Genomic DNA, 18,108 nt, shown 5'->3' with positions numbered 1-18,108 from the left:
GGAATTTCAGAATAGGCCATTTTGTCCAAGATTTCTTAGGAAGTTTTTCATTCAGTGGTGGGCATCTGCCTTCAACCACTCCCTGTAACTCTCCTTTAAAAACTTTATAATCATTTTTAAAATTTAGTTTGATAGATTCTTCCCCCTCCAAAACTGGCAAACACAGTTATATCATCTATAAAAGCAAACTACTGCCTTTTGATCAAGTTTGTTTGTTGCTAGGGGAATCATCTGTATTAACTGAAAGTTCACATGGCAAGATCACCTCCAAAGCTCCCCTGAGACTGCTGACGGACCAGCACAACCATACTCAGAATATATAAAATATTTCTCATATCAAAATGAGGCTTATCAAAGGTCACATAATTTTTATAAAAGGAGGAAGCAGGGTAATACACTTTACAAACAAACAACGTTATACTTTTAAAAGACCGTGTTTACGAGAAACAAAGCAGTCGATTTTTGTCAAAGCTGGTGTCAGGCTGCACCCCGCAGGTCTACAAGCCTTGTAGCTGCCCAGCCTCGAGACCGAAGAAAGAGCACGGAAACAGCGACAGAGGCATCAGTGGTTTACTGGAGAGGGGATCTCACACATCCGAAACATCTGCGCCCTGTGCTGCAGACGGCAGGCGGGACAGGGCAGCAGTCTTCATTGCTCGGGGCGGCGGAGAAGGAGGCTACCATTTATAGGGGGAAGTGACGCCAGGTGGGCTTATCAGTTACCAGGGAGACCAGCAGCTGGGGCACATCACTCATAGCCCCTCAGGTTAGTGACCATCACGAGGGTAGAGGTTTCTCTTTAATAAACTAGCAGATGGAATCCTTCTGGCCTGATGATTAGAACCATCACTAGCTGGGGCAGGGGGCAAGCACGTTCCTGTGAGTTAGGTGTAGGTAGGTGGCACTGCTCCAGCAGGGGATGTACAGAGAACAAGAGAACAGCCATCTTGAGTGGCCTGACCATACAGCAAGTAAAGCTTATAATATTGTCTAGATAGCTCAGACACAGATGTAGTAAAACCCAGGACTCAGGATCAAACCAAAAAGTAAAAAATAAAGACAAAAGCAAAACCTCAACAACAACATCAAAAACAAGAGAAAAAAACAAGATAAACAAAGACTTGCTTGTTACTGTCCTCTCTCTGCACCTCTGAGTTACTCTTTTGGTCCAACTCACAAGTTGAAAAAGATGACCTTTTAGTTAAAGACGCCCATTTCCAGTTAAAAATAATTCTGCTTCAGACAGAGAAATCCAAGCTCCTTAATGCTGCACACATGGGGTATGTAGGCAGTGCCCTAAATAATGACATTGCAAAGGTATTCTTTGTATTCCCAAAGAAATAAAAGGCTAAGAAATCTATATGCTATAAAGCCATCATTCAAGATGACTCAAGTTCCAAAAAGTCGTCAGCATAAAGTGGTTTTACTTACTAGGTAGTCCCCAGAAGAACTCAAGACGAAGAGTTCACAGGCAACTAATGTGAACAAATATGAAAAAACTAGTTAAGTCTTATTCTCCCTCTTAATTTTCAGAGTTCATATTTCTCCCAGTGTTTGCCTAAATACAACCGTGTTTGCCTAAATACAAACAATACCAGCTATTGTTGTTTCATCGATGTGTTGAATCTTTGTCTTCGGGGGGGTTATTAGAGACAGAAGAAGTAGACAAGTTAATAGAATGGTTTTTTAATTGTTCTCTTAAGCCATGACAACTACAATGCCATTACGACCTAGGGTGACCGTTTGATCCAGTTTATACCTGTGGTCTCTCAGATGTCCAGTTGGGATGATAAAGAGCAGCCACTTTGGGCTTCCCTGGTGGTGTGGTGGTTGGGAGTCCGCCTGCGGATGCAGGGGACGTGCGTTCGTGCCCCGGTCCGGGAGGATCCCACATGCCGCGGAACGGCTGGGCCCGTGAGCCATGGCCGCTGCGCCTGCGCGTCCGGAGCCTGTGCTCCGCAACGGGAGAGGCCACGACAGTGAGAGGCCCGCGTACCGCAAAAAAAAAAAATTATTTATAGCTATGTGAGTTCACCTCAAGGTATCTGTGTCTACACACCTGCACATCTGGGTCACTGAATGTGCCTGGACACAGAACTTTCCCACTGTTTTGCCTTCTGTATCCAAAATAAGATGCAGGAAACAAGTTTGCTTTTTTTTTTAACTGATTCAATAGCAGTCACCCAATATCATTATTTCATCTAGACCTGCAAACATCTTCATTATGTGATACATAATGTCCACAACTTCTTCACTACTCCTTTAATGAATTTAATATAAAAAACTTGATTTAACAGTAGTCAAGTAAGTTGATGATTCATCCTTGTCAGCTATTATTCAAACCCAATGGAATAAAAACTGAAAAGGAGCTCACTCTAGCTAGCGTGTTTGTGCTCTCCCACACACACACTCACTTAATCTCATAAAGGTTCAAAGTAATATTTTCCCCTCTCTAAATCTGCTAAATACTGAGTGAAATTCATTCTCCTCATGTCAGCCAGCACCTACTGTCTCTCTCATGCTAATACAGAAGGATAACTGTTAAAATATGGGCTTAAGCAGAAAGAAGAGGAACGAATCCACAGTCAGATGCAGCCATTTACAACCCCACTTCCTCCTCTGCCGACCCACTTACTGTGTCCAGTAAGTACAAAGCAAGCTCAGCTGGGCTGGGAAAGATGCTCCTTTCCTAGGGAAGTTGATGCTAATCAGACTTCCCCATGTTTGTTTCTTCCATTTAACACACATATGGTTTACACAGTCTCTGAAACAATTTGGATCATGCAATTAGGAAGTTAAACTGCTTAGAAAAAGGTAAATGGAAAAACCACCTTTCCTTGCACAGAGAAGTTTATATGTAGACTTCCTCTGATTGTCTTAGACGGGCTCCAAGTTTACCAGCTGCTCATGAAACAAGCGGCAGCTTTGTGCAAGCAGAGGCTCCTATCAGGCGCAGCAATCAAATCTATACAAGCCTGTTGCTCTGTGGTATAAACAATGATGGGTCTCCCTGTTGAAACCCACTTAAAAGTCCTAGTAACCTTTGTTGAGATTCCTTTCTTTTCTTAACAAGATAAAGAACTATCAATAGAGAACAGGATATGGTGGTAAATAAGTACCTCAATTATTCTTCCCTTGGAAGGCGTTCTTTTGTTAAGCAGCTCCATAGTGTTTGGTTCTACTACATGCTACCTAACAGCAAGGGCTGAAAACTGATACACCTTTTTGTGAATAGTGGATTTCTTTTTTTTTTAGTTAATTAATTTATTTGTTTATTTTTGGCTGCTCTGGGTCTTCATTGCCGTGCGCAGACTTAGTCTCTAGTTGCAGCGAGCGGGAGCTACTCTTTATTGTGGTGCGCAGGCTTCTCACTGTGGTGGCTTCTCTTATTGCAGAGCACAGGCTCTAGGCGCACGGGCTCAGTAGTTGCGGCACGTGGGCTCAGTAGTTGTGGCTTGCGGGCTCAGTAGTTGTGGCTTGCGGGCTGTAGAGTCCAGGCTCAGTAGTTGTGGCGCATGGGCTTAGTTGATCCGCGGCATGTGGGATCTTCCCAGACCGGGGCTGGAACCCTGGCAGGAAGATTCTTAACTGTGCCACCAGGGCAGTCCCAACAGTGGATTTCTTAAAGTGATTATTATGGAGCACTTTGAACTTTCTCTCCCACAGATTTCTATAAAGGTGGGAATTTTTCATACTGGGCATATATTTATTACTTTTAAATCAGGACAGTATTTACAACTGCATACAACATACATACACTTTTAGAATACCAAAGCTGCGTATGTACATACTCAGTAGTGAGTGCGGGGTGACAGACACCCAGCTCCACTCAGGACTTACTCTGGGAAGGTGGGGGAGGAAGAAGGGATGATGATGAAGAGGCTTTAGCTATACCTGCAGTGTTATATCAGGGCTTTTGTTTAAAAAGAAGAGATCTGACAGCGATATAGCAAAAAATTTGTATCTGTTAAACATGGATGATAAGCATGTTAGTGTTCGATAATTTTCTGTATGTTTGAAATATTTTGCAATTCAAGGAAAAAAATTTTTAATAATAAATGCATAGACATGAAGACTATCATCATTCCACATGTCTGTGGATGACTGAGGGTATAGGTGAAGGGACTCTTGGGCAATGGAATTTTTTTGGCCCTATAAACAACTGATTATTTGCATATAACATCACTGACTGAAAATATAAGGTAAGAGTGAATTCACTAAAGTGGCTGGGTTAAAAAGAAAAAGGCTTTTCTGAGACTTCCCTGGTGGTCCAGTGGCTAAGACTCTATGCTCCCAATGCAGGGGGCCTGGGTTCGATCCCTGGTCGGGGAACTAGATCCTAGATCCCGTATGCCACAACAACAACAACAAAAAGATCCTGCAGGCCGCAACGAAGATCCCGCAGACCACAACGAAGATGCCGCAGGCCACAACTAAGACCCAGCGCAGCTAGCTAAATAAATAAACGAATAAATAAATGTATTTTCCATATATGAATGAATAACACTCAGAAAATATAATGGAAGAAGTGATCTTATTTATAATAGACACGAAACCCACAAAATATTAAACTTAACACGTTTCTCCTCTATGAAGACAGCTTTCAAATACTTTAGAAGAAGGCCTGAATGGATAGAAAAGTTTGATATTAAAGAGGTATCAATTCTTCCTAAATGAATATATAATTTTGCCACCATCTCATTGAAAAAAATCTCAGGATTTTGGGGGCAGCAAGGACGGGGAATAGTCAAGCTGATTTTAAAACACACAGAAAAATAAACACGTAAGAACAGTCAGCTTGTGAAAGAAAAGGAAACTGAACGAGCCATATGATATAGTAAAGACATATTTTAAAGCTACAGTAATTCAAAGACTGAGACTGATAGGTATTAGCTGACAGACGGACTAGTGAAACAGAACAGTGGCTTCACAAATAGACCCCAAATACATCTGAGATATAAGTGGCATTTCAAATCTGTGGAATATTGATGGTTTAGTCAACAAATAATATTGGGACATCTGGAGAAACATCTGAAAAATTTTTAAAAGCTGCCTCCCAATCTCACTCCATAAACCAGGGTACTTCCTTGGGTCCAAGCTCTGGGTACCTAACAGTCATGAAGAAGAGGTAGTGATGGAACAGGTCTTCCTGTGGGGCCTTGTGACCAGGGGGTTGCTTTTACACATGCAAATACCATCGGAAGGGTTCCCACCTTACCCCTTATGAGCAAACATCTTACGTTAATAAGGATGACCAGGAATGAGAAATAGGCTAGATGACCAAGACGGAACCAGGAATATGAAAGCAAAGATGGAGACGGGGAAAAGGAGAAGAAGGGTTGGAGTATAAAGACCAGCTTTCCTACCCTCCTGCTCAAGTCAGCCTTATCTGTGAGTTGTCTCACTTTCCACCTTGCGTTGTTCTGGAACTTTCAGAGCCAAAATCTGACAGATTGGAAGGAGAACTTCCAATTCTTCCTTTTGTAAAAGAGTTAAATTTAAAAGAAAAGATGCGGGCTTCCCTGGTGGCGCAGTGGTTGGGGGTCCGCCTGCCGGTGCGGGGGACGCGGGTTCGTGCCCCGGTCCGGAGGGATCCCGCGTGCCGCGGAGCGGCTGGGCCCGTGAGCCATGGCCGCTGGGCCTGCGCGTCCGGAGCCTGTGCTCCGCGGCGGGAGAGGCCACGGCAGTGAGAGGTCCGCGTACCGCAAAAAAAAAAAAAAAAAAAAAAAAAAAAAAAAAAAAAAAAAAAAAAAAAAAAAGAAAAGATGCTAGTAAGGATTATCCAAAACAAAACACAATGATTTTCTGGCTCTATCGTCAAAAGTAACATTTATTTTTCACCTAGGCGGTAGCTCCTTTTCCATAGGCTTTGTTTAAAACATTCACACAGTTTCCCTGTGCTGAAAAAAATCTTTACTTGAATCTGCTCGTCAAAAGACAAACGTCGGGCTTCCCTGGTGGCGAAGTGGTTGAGAGTCCGCCTGCCGATGCAGGGGACACGGGTTTGTGCCCTGGTCCGGGAAGATCCCACATGCCGCGGAGCGGCTGGACCCGTGAGCCATGGCTGCTGGGACTGCGCGTCCGGAGCCTGTGCTCCGCAATGGGAGAGGCCACAACAGTTAGAGGCCCGCGTAACACACAAAAAAAGACAAACGTCTCCTGAGCTAGCAGCTGCCTGCGTTTTCTGCCCACATGCCAGCAAAACTGCTCCCCAAAGCCATGGCGGCCCAACACCCTACCAAGTCCAGTGACCGGATGTCACCACTGTTCACCTACAGAACTTGATGAGGCTGAGCACCTGTGACATCCTGAAACTCTATCTTCCTCTCCTAATGCCTTCTGCAACAGTTCTAAGTCATCCTTTTATATGGCCATTCTCTAAGATCCTCTCCTAGACCCTCCTGCTTTTCTCTCAGGGATTTATAACGACTCTGCCATTTTCCCCATGTGCAGATTCACAGAAGTCCGTGGGGTTTTATAAAATCAAAGAGATTCTTCCCATTTCCCTTCAAGACACGGTACAAGAATTCTTCCTCTGCAGATTTCAACTTGTTTCTCTTCCCCTTCTGAAAACATGACTGCTAAATCCCCACACTTGATCTTGGGCTTAACTGGAATAAGAATACCCTAGTTAAACATTTCTAGGATGGAGGAGATTGGATTATGCTGAAATTTACTTTGAGTTAAGAGGTTAAAACACTTTTTTCACATGACTGAAGTTGATTTCAATTTTAAATCTTGGTTTTAGAATTAAACAAATTTTTAGTAGAAGAATGTACAATTTTAAAGTGATAAAGTACAGTATAACAGGTAAGAGTACAGACTTGATTGAGAATGTCTGGTAAGAATCCCAATTCCATCACTCACTCACTTTGTGATCTTGAGCAAGTTACTGATCCTCTCTGTGTTTTCTCATATGTAAACTGGGGATAACAATACCCAACTCTTAGGATTGCAGGGAGAATTAAATGAGATAATACATTTATTATCTTTTTGCATGTAGAGCTTTTACAATCATGCCTGGCTTACCATCAGTAAATGTTATTAGCTATTATTTCAAATCTTCCTGCAGAACATCATGCCTTTAAATTGCCTGGCATTTTGTTAAAAGCCTAAGAATTATAGGTGCTTTGCAAATGAGTGAGCGGACTAAGCATAATTAGAGCTAAATACCTGTGTCAAGAAATTCATAATTCATGATATTTACCCAAAACCTGATTTCAAACAGACTTATTTGCTCAGCTCCTCAAAATAATTCTGAAGACTAACAAACATGCCACACGCATGTTATGAACATTAACCTACAAGTCTTTGTGAACAGTTTTCATTTCTCTTAGGATGGAACATTGCATGGGATTGCTGGGTCATATGGTAAACTGCTTAACTTTTTAAGAAACTGCCAGACCACTTTCCAAAGTGGCTGTATCATTTTAAATACATTCTCACCAGCAGCATATTAGGGCTCCAGTTTCTCTACATCCTCACCAACCCTATCTTTTTGTGGGCCTCTCACTGTTGCAGCCTCTCCTGTTGAGGAGCACAGGCTCCGGACGCGCAGGCTCAGCGGCCATGGCTCACAGACCCAGTCACTCCGCGGCATTTGGGATCTTCCCGGACCGGGGCACGAACCCGTGTCCCCTGCATCGGCAGGCAGACTCTCAACCACCGAGCCACCAGGGAAGCCCCCTTACTGCCTTTTCTTTATCCAAGATACTCAAAGTTAATTTTCCAAGGAAGGAGTTTATTCTGCAGAGACAGAGGGACAATGTCAGGTGGCCTCAGCTTTCTATAATGGGAAAGCCATCAAAATGGAAAAACTCAAAATGGGGCCAAATCAGGCCATGACCCTTTCCAGGGAGTCTGCACCGCTTCAAGCTACTGGGCATTCAAACTACTTAGGAGAATGCAAGTTCTAACTTAAATCCCTGCACTCCTGATAATCATCAGGTAGAATTTTATTACAGAAAATCCTTCTTTTAAAACCCGAGGATTTGTAATGTGTCACAGAGTTCAAGTTATGTCAATACATGCAATATTTATGGAACTAGGAATCAGGAAGTGGAAAGCTCCTTTCTTAAATATCTGCGGGAAGGAAATGTTATGAAAAGGAAATGCTCTTCCCCACACTCCGACACTAGATTAGCTAAAGGTGGAGAAAAGCTCACAAAAGCAGTTTGGTACCACTTCTAACTTTCTCCCACGACCAGTAAAACTATAAAAATATTCACTTAAAAAAATCTTGCTTTGAAAAAGTTGTTCATCAAAGCAAACAGAAAAGGTGCAAGTTTCTAGGCTATTTTTCCCAATAACATTATAGGATAGGGGAAAGGTGAAAATATTCTAGAAAAATGAAATTGAGAAGTAATGAACATAAATTGTTAAGAGAGAAGGTTTTAGAGTCAAAGACTCAGATTAGAATCCTGGCTTTGATGAGAGACCTTGAAAAGAGACTTTATCTCTCTCTGCCTCAGTGTCCTCATCTGTAAAATGGAAATAATACTAGGTTGCTGTGATAACTCAATGGTATATTGCATATACACTCTGAGCACAATGAATGGCACACTGTAACGTGCAATAATATAGGCGCTTATCATCATTATTACTATTACTACTCATCTAACTATAGGGATACCCCAAAACATCATGGCTAGATCATTTGTGGGTACAGAATCCAGGAGAAGAATGAAAGAAACAAATCAGGACACAATTACGTTGACTGGTATGGATAACAAGACTAGACTAGATTTCTGCATTCTTTTGGTACTGTGCCTAACACCCAGACCAGGCCAATCTATCTGCAGCTCTAAGGGCACAGCAGGGCTGACTGGAGAAAAAACGCACTACCAACGAGATACTCACATGAACCACAGCGGGAGGACTAATACCAGCCAAGGGGAAGTGGGTTCTAAATCTCCAGTCACTTCTGGCTTTTTCTGAACCCACCCCCCAACCCCATTTATCTCAAAGGCAATGTATTAGTTCTTTTAAAGAGTTCTTGGGACTTCTCTGGCGGTCCAGTGGTTAGGACTCCATGCTTCCACTGCAGGGGGCACAGGTTCGATCCCTGGTTGGGGAACTAAGACTCCACAAGCCACACAGAGTGGCCAAAATAAAAACTCCTCCTGTATTCCAAACTACCCATGTTAATTGGTGTTCTGTGGAAAAGAGAGTTTCCTAGTTGTGGCTGGAACTACCTACTATCAAATGACTGCTTCCTCCCCCTGCTTCACGGCTAATCTGAAACAACCCTGGCTGTCCGATTCCCCTGTCGTATGCTGCTTTCCCAGCCTCCTTTATAAGGACAAGTTTTGTGAACCAAGACTGACACGTGAAATACAAGAAGTCTTCTGGGCTTCCCTGGTGGCACAGTGGTTGAGAGTCCACCTGTCAATGCAGGGGACATGGGTTCAAGCCCTGGTCCAGGAAGATCCCACATGTCACGGAGCAACTAAGCCCATGCACCACAACTACTGAGCCCGTGTGCCACAACTACTGAAGCCTGTGGGCCTAGAGCCCACAAGCCACAACTACTAAGCCCATGCGCCACAACTACTGAGCCCGTGTGCCACAACTACTGAAGCCCGTGTGCCACAACTACTAAGCCCGTGAGCCACAACTACTGAAGCCTGCAAGCCACAGGTACTGAGCCCACGTGCCACAACTACTGAGCCCGTGAGCCACAACTACTGAAGCCCACAGGTCACAACTACTGAGCCCGCAAGCCACAACTACTGAGCCTGCGCTCTAGAGCCTGAGTGCCACAACTACTGAAGGCTGCACACCTAAAGCCCATGCTCCACAACAAGAAAAACAACTGCAAGGAGAAGCCGCGCACCGTCATGAAGAGTAGCCCCTGTTTGTCGCAACTAGAGAAAAGCCCATGCACAGCAAGGAAGACCCAACTCAGCCAAATATAAATAAATAATTTTTTTAAAAAAAAAGAAGTCTTCTGAAGACTGTCTGAGAAAGGTTTTCCTCTGCTGATAAAAAGGAAAACCACTTGAGAAAACCAGTCCCTTTGGCCAGGCTCTATTCTTCACCCTTGTCTCCCTCCTATGTCTTTGAATGAAATGATGATGCCTGGACCTGCAGGAGCCACCTGCAACCATGAAGCTGCGTGCACAGGGGCAAAAAGTGAACAGAGCACAGTGCAGCTGAAGAATGGGAAGGGGCTGGGTTATTGGTGACCACTGGACCCGGACTGTCCACCCTCGGTCTTCATGTTTGGTGAGAGAGGTAAATGTCTTAATCACTTGAGCCACTGCTATTTGGGAATTCTGTTACTTGTAGCCAAAAGCCTTCCTAAATGATCCAATAGTGAATCTCCCAAAGGGGAATGGAGTATGTAGGGTTTTCCAAACTCACTTGACTTCTTATGTATGTGTGTGTGTGATAATTCAACATTTTTATCTCTTAAACCCTTTTGTATGGGTAGCTCAAAACATTAGTTGACACAATAGTACCAAATAAAAGCAAGCCAAAAAAAAAAATAACTTCCTCTATAGAGCACAGTTTTGCAAATACAACCCTAAGTGTTTTTCAGATTGAGGTTACCTGTCATTTATGGATAAGTTTATAGATAAAACTCCAGAAGATGTGAGAAGCCACATGATAAAGTTCCAGACTTGCTTTTACCAAAATTAATTGAAAATGAATCTATAATGGAGCAGAATACAAAAATCACATGTCTTTTAAAAATAAAAGAGAATTCAAAGAAATTTTCACTTGGGTGTGGAATGGGGGGAGCCTGCCCACTGAGTAATGCAGGCATTCAAATTGTTTATATTTAACCATCTAGATGGATTGGTTCACATTTGACAAATATTTATTAAATGGTCATTACAGGCCAGGCGCAGTCTCTGCAGTGAGGATGCAAAGGTCAACGCGACAGACATGAACACATAGTAACACAAATATTATGACAGAGAAAGTGCAGGGTTCTGTGGGAACACAGAGCAGCGGAAATCAACCCACTCTAGAGGAATGGATAAGAGCTCCCAGTGGATGTGTGGCAATTAATCTAAGACCTAAAGAATGAAAAGGACTTTGCCTAGAAAAGGTTTGGGGTGGAACAGGGTTATGAGGTAGAGAGGGTATTCCAGGCAGAGAAAGAAGCACGTGCCAGGTCCCGGGGGCTAGAATGCCTCAGTGAGTGCAAGGTGGGACCATGGAAGGGCTGTTTGCACAGGACAAACTGAGTCTTTTAAAAAGCATACTCCGGCTATGGAATGTAAATGGATGGAGGGATGGTGGCATGAATCCAGCTAGGTGTGTCTTCTGAGCGAGTTCAAGGTGCTGGTACAAGGGCGTGGCAATGTGTGAGGAAAGAAGCTGTTTCATCGTGAGTCGAAGACTGAGGATTCGACGGACGGGGAGCACGGTGAGGAAAAGGACGAAGCGGGCTTTCAGATTTACTGTGAACAACTGGGTGGAAGGAGGTGCCCTTTACTAAGCAGGGAACAGACCTGGAGAAGGAATAGGTTGGAAGGAGATTGGGACATGAAGGTAACCTGAGAAAACTCCAAATACAGCTGTTCACATCACATGACCATGATGACATTCAGAAATCTATGAAAAATGGCATCAATGTTAAAAAAAATGTGTGTTCTAGAGCTAGCTAAGACATTACAGCACATTTCTTCACTCATTAAGTGAGGCGGTGGTGATGTGCCGAGGAGTATAGGAGGTTGAACGGTGTCCTCCAGAAAATATGTTGAAGCCTTAACCCCTGATGCCATCCCATGGGACCTTATTTGGAAATACGGTCTTTGCGGATGGAATCTGTTAAGATGAGACCATTCTGAATTAGAGTGGGCCCTAAATCTAATAACTGGTGTCTTTATAAGGAGAGGGCAATTTTAAGACACACAGAGACACAGGAGGCAAGGCCAGATGAAGACAGAGGCAGAGACTGGAGTTACGCTGCCACAAGCACCACCTGCGGAGGCACATGGCCATGCCACTTTCTTGATTTCAGAATTCTGCCTGCAGAACTATGAGAGAATAAATGCCTATTGTTTTAAGCCACCTAGTTTATGGTACTTTGCTACAGCAGCTGTAGAAACTATTACAGGGAGGAAGACTGTTTTTAGCTTCAGAAGAAATTGAAAAGGAAGACCTAAGCCAGATACAAGGCACTGAATGAGACAAGAACACAGTTAACTACCTTGCAAAATAAGCGTTTGGAGAGTTTGAACCTATTTAGGTCTTGAATTCAGTTTTCACGTTTCAAAACCGGGGACAACGGTACTTAATCCAGAAGGTTGTACATCAGGGTGTAGTCTGTGCACTGTAATGGATAACTAATTATAAGTTATCGCTGGGCAAAACTTGGATTTTATAACAAGTTATTATTCATTCATCTATGAATACAACATGGCAATCTATTCCTTTTTAATTACAATGTTACTGCTACTGCTGTGTCAGGTCTGACAGATTTGCACACCTTCCACCCTCTGAAGGCAAAGCTGGTTGACAGTTTGCCATCATTTTAGTATAGTGGTTCTCAACTGGGGGACATATGACAATGTCTGGAGACATTTTTGGTTGTCGCAACTGGGAGGGAGGCACCACTAGCAAACAGTAGGTAGAGGGCAGGGATGCTGCTAAGACATCCTACACAGCATAGGGCGCCCCTACAACAACGAACTGTAGGGCTTCAATAGTGCCGAGTTGAGAACTCTGCTCTGGAAGTACCCACACAACCTGCAGTCAAAGCTTCAAGTACCAAGAATTCACTTTCTCATCCAAAGTAGTCAAACCAATCACGCATCCTTCTGAAATCTGACAGAACAGACTATCAATACGGTGACTCACAAGCAGTCCAGAGCTAATGGAAACTTTAAACTTCTTTTTGATAGTCTAAAAAAGAGTGAAGGGCTTCCCTGGTGGCGCAGTGGTTGAGAGTCTGCCTGCCGATGCAGGGGACATGGGTTCGTGCCCCGGTCCAGGAAGATCCCACATACCGCGGAGCGGCTGGGCCCGTGAGCCATGGCCACTGAGCCTGCGTGTCCGGAGCCTGTGCTCCGCAACGGGGGAGGCCACAATAGTAAGAGGCCACAACAGTGAGAGGCCCACGCAACGCAAAAAAAATAAAAAATATAAATAATAATAAAATAAAATAAAAAAGAGTGAAAATTCCTGTCCTAGAAGACAAGGGCATGGTCACTAGCCGCTCTGCAAGCACTAGCAGTGACACACACACACTGCAGAGCTGAGGTAGCCACTCATCCCATTCGCCAGCATAAACCATCTCAGCATAAACCATCTGCCAGACTGGAGGAAGAGTAACTGTCCTCTCAAGCGGTCCCTCCCAGTAGCCAGGGAGCCTCCCTGAAGCTGAAAACCACTGGAGTCCCAGCAGCTAAGCTCCTTGACTGAATCCTAGAATTATACTTAGGCAGTGGGCGGTTGGATCAGTCCTACAGAGCTGGCATAGGTAGTTATCTTTCATCTGTACCTCGTAGCCAAGCCTAAGCGATTGCCTTGTTCAAAGCTGCTGTATCCCCTTCATGGCTGTCTCTGGCATGCAAAGCATTTGTAGCTGCCTCCTTGAAGCTATAAGAGAAATACGGCTGTGCATACTGTACATTTTTAACCGAGTCTGTTTATCAAGACTCTGTGGTCTGCTTGTCACCCTTACCAAATATTCAGGTCATAAACAACCTGAACCTCCAATGCTATTCTCGGAGCCAAGAGCAGCTTAGAAATATGATGAGCTAATTGGTAAAGGCAAGAAAACCCCAGTTTTGGTAAAGGCAGTTAGGTACTCAGGGGTGCCCTCTCCACTGAAGCTGTATTTCTTTCTTTTATTAACACAGAAGTGCAAGTATATCTAAGGAAACAAATATGGGATAGCTCACAGTGCAACATTAAATATAATGGCAAAATCTCCTATGGAGGGCAAAGTACACTGCTAAGTAGAATAGCATATATCTTAATTCTAACTTTCAAAAGTCTGTATTTACTGGGTTCTAGGCAAGTTCAAGAATAAAAGTTGCGGGACTTCCCTGGTGGTCCAGTGGCTAAGACTCTGCGCTCCCAGTGCAGGGGGCCTGGGTTTGATCCCTGGTCAGGGAACTAGATCCCACATGCCACAACTAAGAGTTCCATGCCATAACTAAAGATCCCACATACCATAACTAAAGATCCCGCATGCCGCAATGAAGATCCCGTGTGCGGTAACTAACACCCAGTGCGACCAAATAAACAAATAAATAAATAAATATTTTTAAAAAAAACGCTGTTCCTTAAAAAAAAAAAAAAGGATAAAAGTTGTGACATACTGGTTTAAATACCCTTAATGTTTTCATCACCATAAGTAAAACTACATTTACATTTAAAATTGGCTTGGTACTGTCAATGTATATTTTATCATTAAAAATCAAAAATTTAGTGAAAGCTTTTGGTCCATTGAGACAGAACAAATATTTCAACAGCTGGAAGATGTTAAAAGTCAAGAGTTCTGGCATTTGAAGAGCCATATATAATTACCCTCCTTAAAAACAAAACATCGCAAAGAAAGCCAAAGAAACATGCTATCTCATAGGAAACTAACAAAACACAAAAATACAAAAATTATAATTCCTCTCCAATCTGTATTTATAAACTTTACTTAGCTACTAGAACTATTTAAACTGTCCCAGGTAAGAGAAATAATCTCTTCCTGAAGTTATGGGAACACTATTTTCCTAAGTATGAAAAATAATCATCAGCGTCTTTACGTATTCATCATTGTCACATTATGGCTCTTCAGGGCAGACCATACAAAGTTTTCATGTCGCCTCAACAGCCGAGCAGCTGAAATAATTCATATACAGTCTGATTACAAGGAGCAGAAAGAAAAGCTCAACCTCTGTTTCAATTTAGTTTGAACTTTCAAGCTAAAACGTCAGCAACTCAGAAGTAGAATTCGAATAAACATTTCATGATAAATTTGGGCATTAATTTTATATATTCCCAGAAGCCTGTTTCCATGATTCTCTTTACTTTGTCTAAACTGTACCCCGTGAACTAACTACTACTATTCCTATCATATGCCAGCAATTCAGCCTACCTTCATCGCCTTCATATGTGGAAATAACAAACCACAGATTTATATTTTCATTCTAAGTTCATATTCTAGGAAAGACGGACTATTTATGGAGAAACAGCAGGAAAATATTTCATAATCCAACACATACTGAGTACATTTAATAAAGAATGCTCCCTAGAGAAAGGCAGAGCTAAGGGCTAAGGGGAGTATGTGTATGTGTATGTGCATGTGTATGTGTGTTTTGAGTGTGAACAGTTAGAACAAATGCTGTAAAGAAAAGGCTTGTGCAGTATTCCTTCTGGAGCAGGACCTGACTCCACAACCAGAAGTCTAAAGTAAGAGGAATAAACACTCTGCCAACCAAGGGACTGACTTTCTTCCCTGAAGCAGGGAGTATTGGAGTATTGCTAAAATCCTCCCAGTCATGGGGAAACTTTTTTCTAAAAAAAAAAAAGTCTAATCTTTCTAAAGATTTTCTAACAATCTTTAAGAGCAGTGGATTTTAAATTAAGTTACAAGAAGTGCTAGAGTCACACCCCAGCTTGTTCTCAACTGGAGCAACTTTGGTCTGTTTTATACAAAGGTCTTATGGCAGAAGAACTGTGAAAAATGCTGATCAAAAATATTAAGAGAAGGGCTTCCCTGGTGGCGCAGTGGTTGAGAGTCCGCCTGCCGATGCAGGGGACACGGGTTCGTGCCCCGGTCCGGGAAGATCCCACATGCTGCGGAGCGGCTGGGCCCGTGAGCCATGGCCGCTAAGCCTGCACGTCTGGAGCCTGTGCTCCGCAACGGGAGAGGCCACAACAGTGAGAGGCCCGCGTACCGCAAAAAAAAAAAAAAAAAAAATTAAGAGGGTTGCCTCCCCAGGGATGTCAAGAGAATCCAATAACATAAACCTGTCAAATGTTTAGAACAGAGGTTTGTACTCTATAAAAGCCCAGCAGCAGTTGGCTAGGATAATGATGCTGGTAACAATTCAAGTCTTCGCTGTAGAGGTAATTTTTAAAAAATGAAGCACAGAGGCTATGAGTCCATGTGTAGAAACTATACACTTAACATCTCAAGCTTTTAAAGGACGATCACCTCCAACAGGTGTTTGAATTACAGAGCTTCAAAACTGGATGTACAGCGAGCAGAGCCACAAGAAGGCTTACCTCTTCTTCTTGGTGATAATGAGCACGTCGTTAAAGAGGAAGAAGTAGACTTGCTGTTTGGATGTCCTTTTTGAGAAAAGCACAGTGTCTTCCACATAGGCTGTCAACTCACCTCTTTTGACCAACCAGCGGGAAGAGGAGACTAGAGGAAAAGGCTACAAAAAGAGAAACACTCAATACCCAAAGCCAAAGTAAAGTCCTTTTAGGATTACTGAAAGTAAAGTATAAAACTTACATTCAAACAAATGATACATCACTATTTTAAATAACAGTGTATATAACAGGTACGTAATAGTGAAATACAGTTAGAGAAGGATAGCACATTCTCCAAGAGAAAATCAGAAAGAACAATTTATTTTCCAATATAAAAAACTATTAGGGCTTCCCTGGTGGTGCAGTGGTTGAGAGTCCTCCTGCCGATGCAGGGGACATGGGTTCATGCCCCGGCCCGGGAAGATCCCACATGCTGCGGAGCGGCTGGGCCCGTGAGCCATGGCCGCTGAGCCTGCGCGTCCGGAGCCTGTGCTCCGCTACGGGAGAGGCCACAGCAGTGAGAGGCCCGCATACCGCAAAAAACAAAACAAAACAAAAAAATAAAAAAACTATTAATATTAACTTGCCTATATAAAAACTAAAACTCAATCAGAAAATGTTATTGGGTCAACCAAAAATTATTACCCTTCCATTAACTCTTAACTGAAAAAGAAGATTGATAAGGAGTCACTTAAAACTGAAAAGCCTCAAAAGGAAAAGGAGTCACTTAAAACTGAAAGCCTCGAAAGGAAACCTATTGGTATCAACTGAAGTTATTTTAAATATCACAAACCAGAATTCAAACATACAAAAAAAACATTGATAGCTGCGGTTAAAAAGAGACAAATTAAAAAGTCTGCATTCAATTCATGAACTAAAGACTTTATTCAAAAGGAAAGAAAAAAACCCTGCAAACGTATGTTTTGTCTATTGATTATCTACTTAGCTGTATTCTGGAGAAAACCTTTGCTTAAGTTTATGGTAGTTTCCCTCATGGAAGTTCATCCCTGAAAGCATCATGCCATTTTCTGGTTGTGAAAATGAACTTCTTCCAGAATAATCCATCTTAATCTCACAGAAAAGGCTATATTCAAGGAACGGCATACTGTCTTTTCTTTATTCAGTTTACAGTTTCCAAATGGAAAACTCTCAAAACCTCAGAATGATCCTTACCCTTGAGAGCTCTTTTTGTTAAGTTACCAGAAATGCTTACTGCCAAAAATCTGATTGAAAAAACGACATCCATAAAAATAAGCAAAAGTTCTTGGACACACAAAAGATAACTCTAACTCTAGTAAGTGTGGTGCAACCAAATGTCATCCATTTCAGGGAATAATGATTAAAAATAGCCAAAGGAAATTGAGGATATTAGGGAGGAAATAAGAACGCTAAGAAAGGATTTCATATTTTTTTAATTTATAAAGGACATTTATAAGAAGGTTGCTCATCAGTTATATACTATTTTCCTGAAGATTTAACATGGAAGATGAAACAGTGTGGCTGATCTCAAAATTTCAAAACTGGCTGTTTAAAGGAGTTCATGTAGTTTTCAGCCTCCAAATCTCAAATCAGACTATGGCTGAGACTTAAAAGGTGACAGAGAGGTTGCTTAGATAACTCAGGAGGACCCCACCAGCACACACAAGAGGTCACCACAAATAATCAGAGTCAGGTTAGGTCCTGCCACAGGGCTGCAACTACTGGGAATGCACTGCTATCTTGTTATTGCGTGTATAGGATAAACCAATGACAGTATCATGTAATGCCACCCTATGACTGTTCTTAGGTTAGAGGACGGGGAAAAAAGTTTTTTTAACTCTTGGTCTTTTTTTTCTTTTTTTTAAGTTTTTTTTTAAATTTTTGGCTGTGTTGAGTCTTCGTTGCTGT

At 42.5% G+C, this 18,108-nt stretch overlaps 1 protein-coding gene across 1 annotated transcript in view; it reads right to left on the bottom strand.

Moving 5' to 3' along the window:
* Nucleotides 1-18,108, bottom strand: part of ARHGEF26 (Rho guanine nucleotide exchange factor 26) — a gene marked incomplete at both ends in the record, with an annotated part of 142,146 nt that overhangs the window by 23,551 nt on the left and 100,487 nt on the right. The window contains one exon of the mRNA XM_079704918.1: nucleotides 16,189-16,343. Within this exon, the coding sequence (XP_079561044.1) occupies nucleotides 16,189-16,343 (155 nt within the window). The remainder of the gene's footprint in view (nucleotides 1-16,188; nucleotides 16,344-18,108) is intronic.

This window comes from Hyperoodon ampullatus, assembly GCF_949752795.1.
Source record: "Hyperoodon ampullatus genome assembly, chromosome: 5".
Lineage (NCBI taxonomy): Eukaryota > Metazoa > Chordata > Mammalia > Artiodactyla > Ziphiidae > Hyperoodon > Hyperoodon ampullatus.
This window is presented reverse-complemented; position numbering and strand designations above follow the sequence as displayed.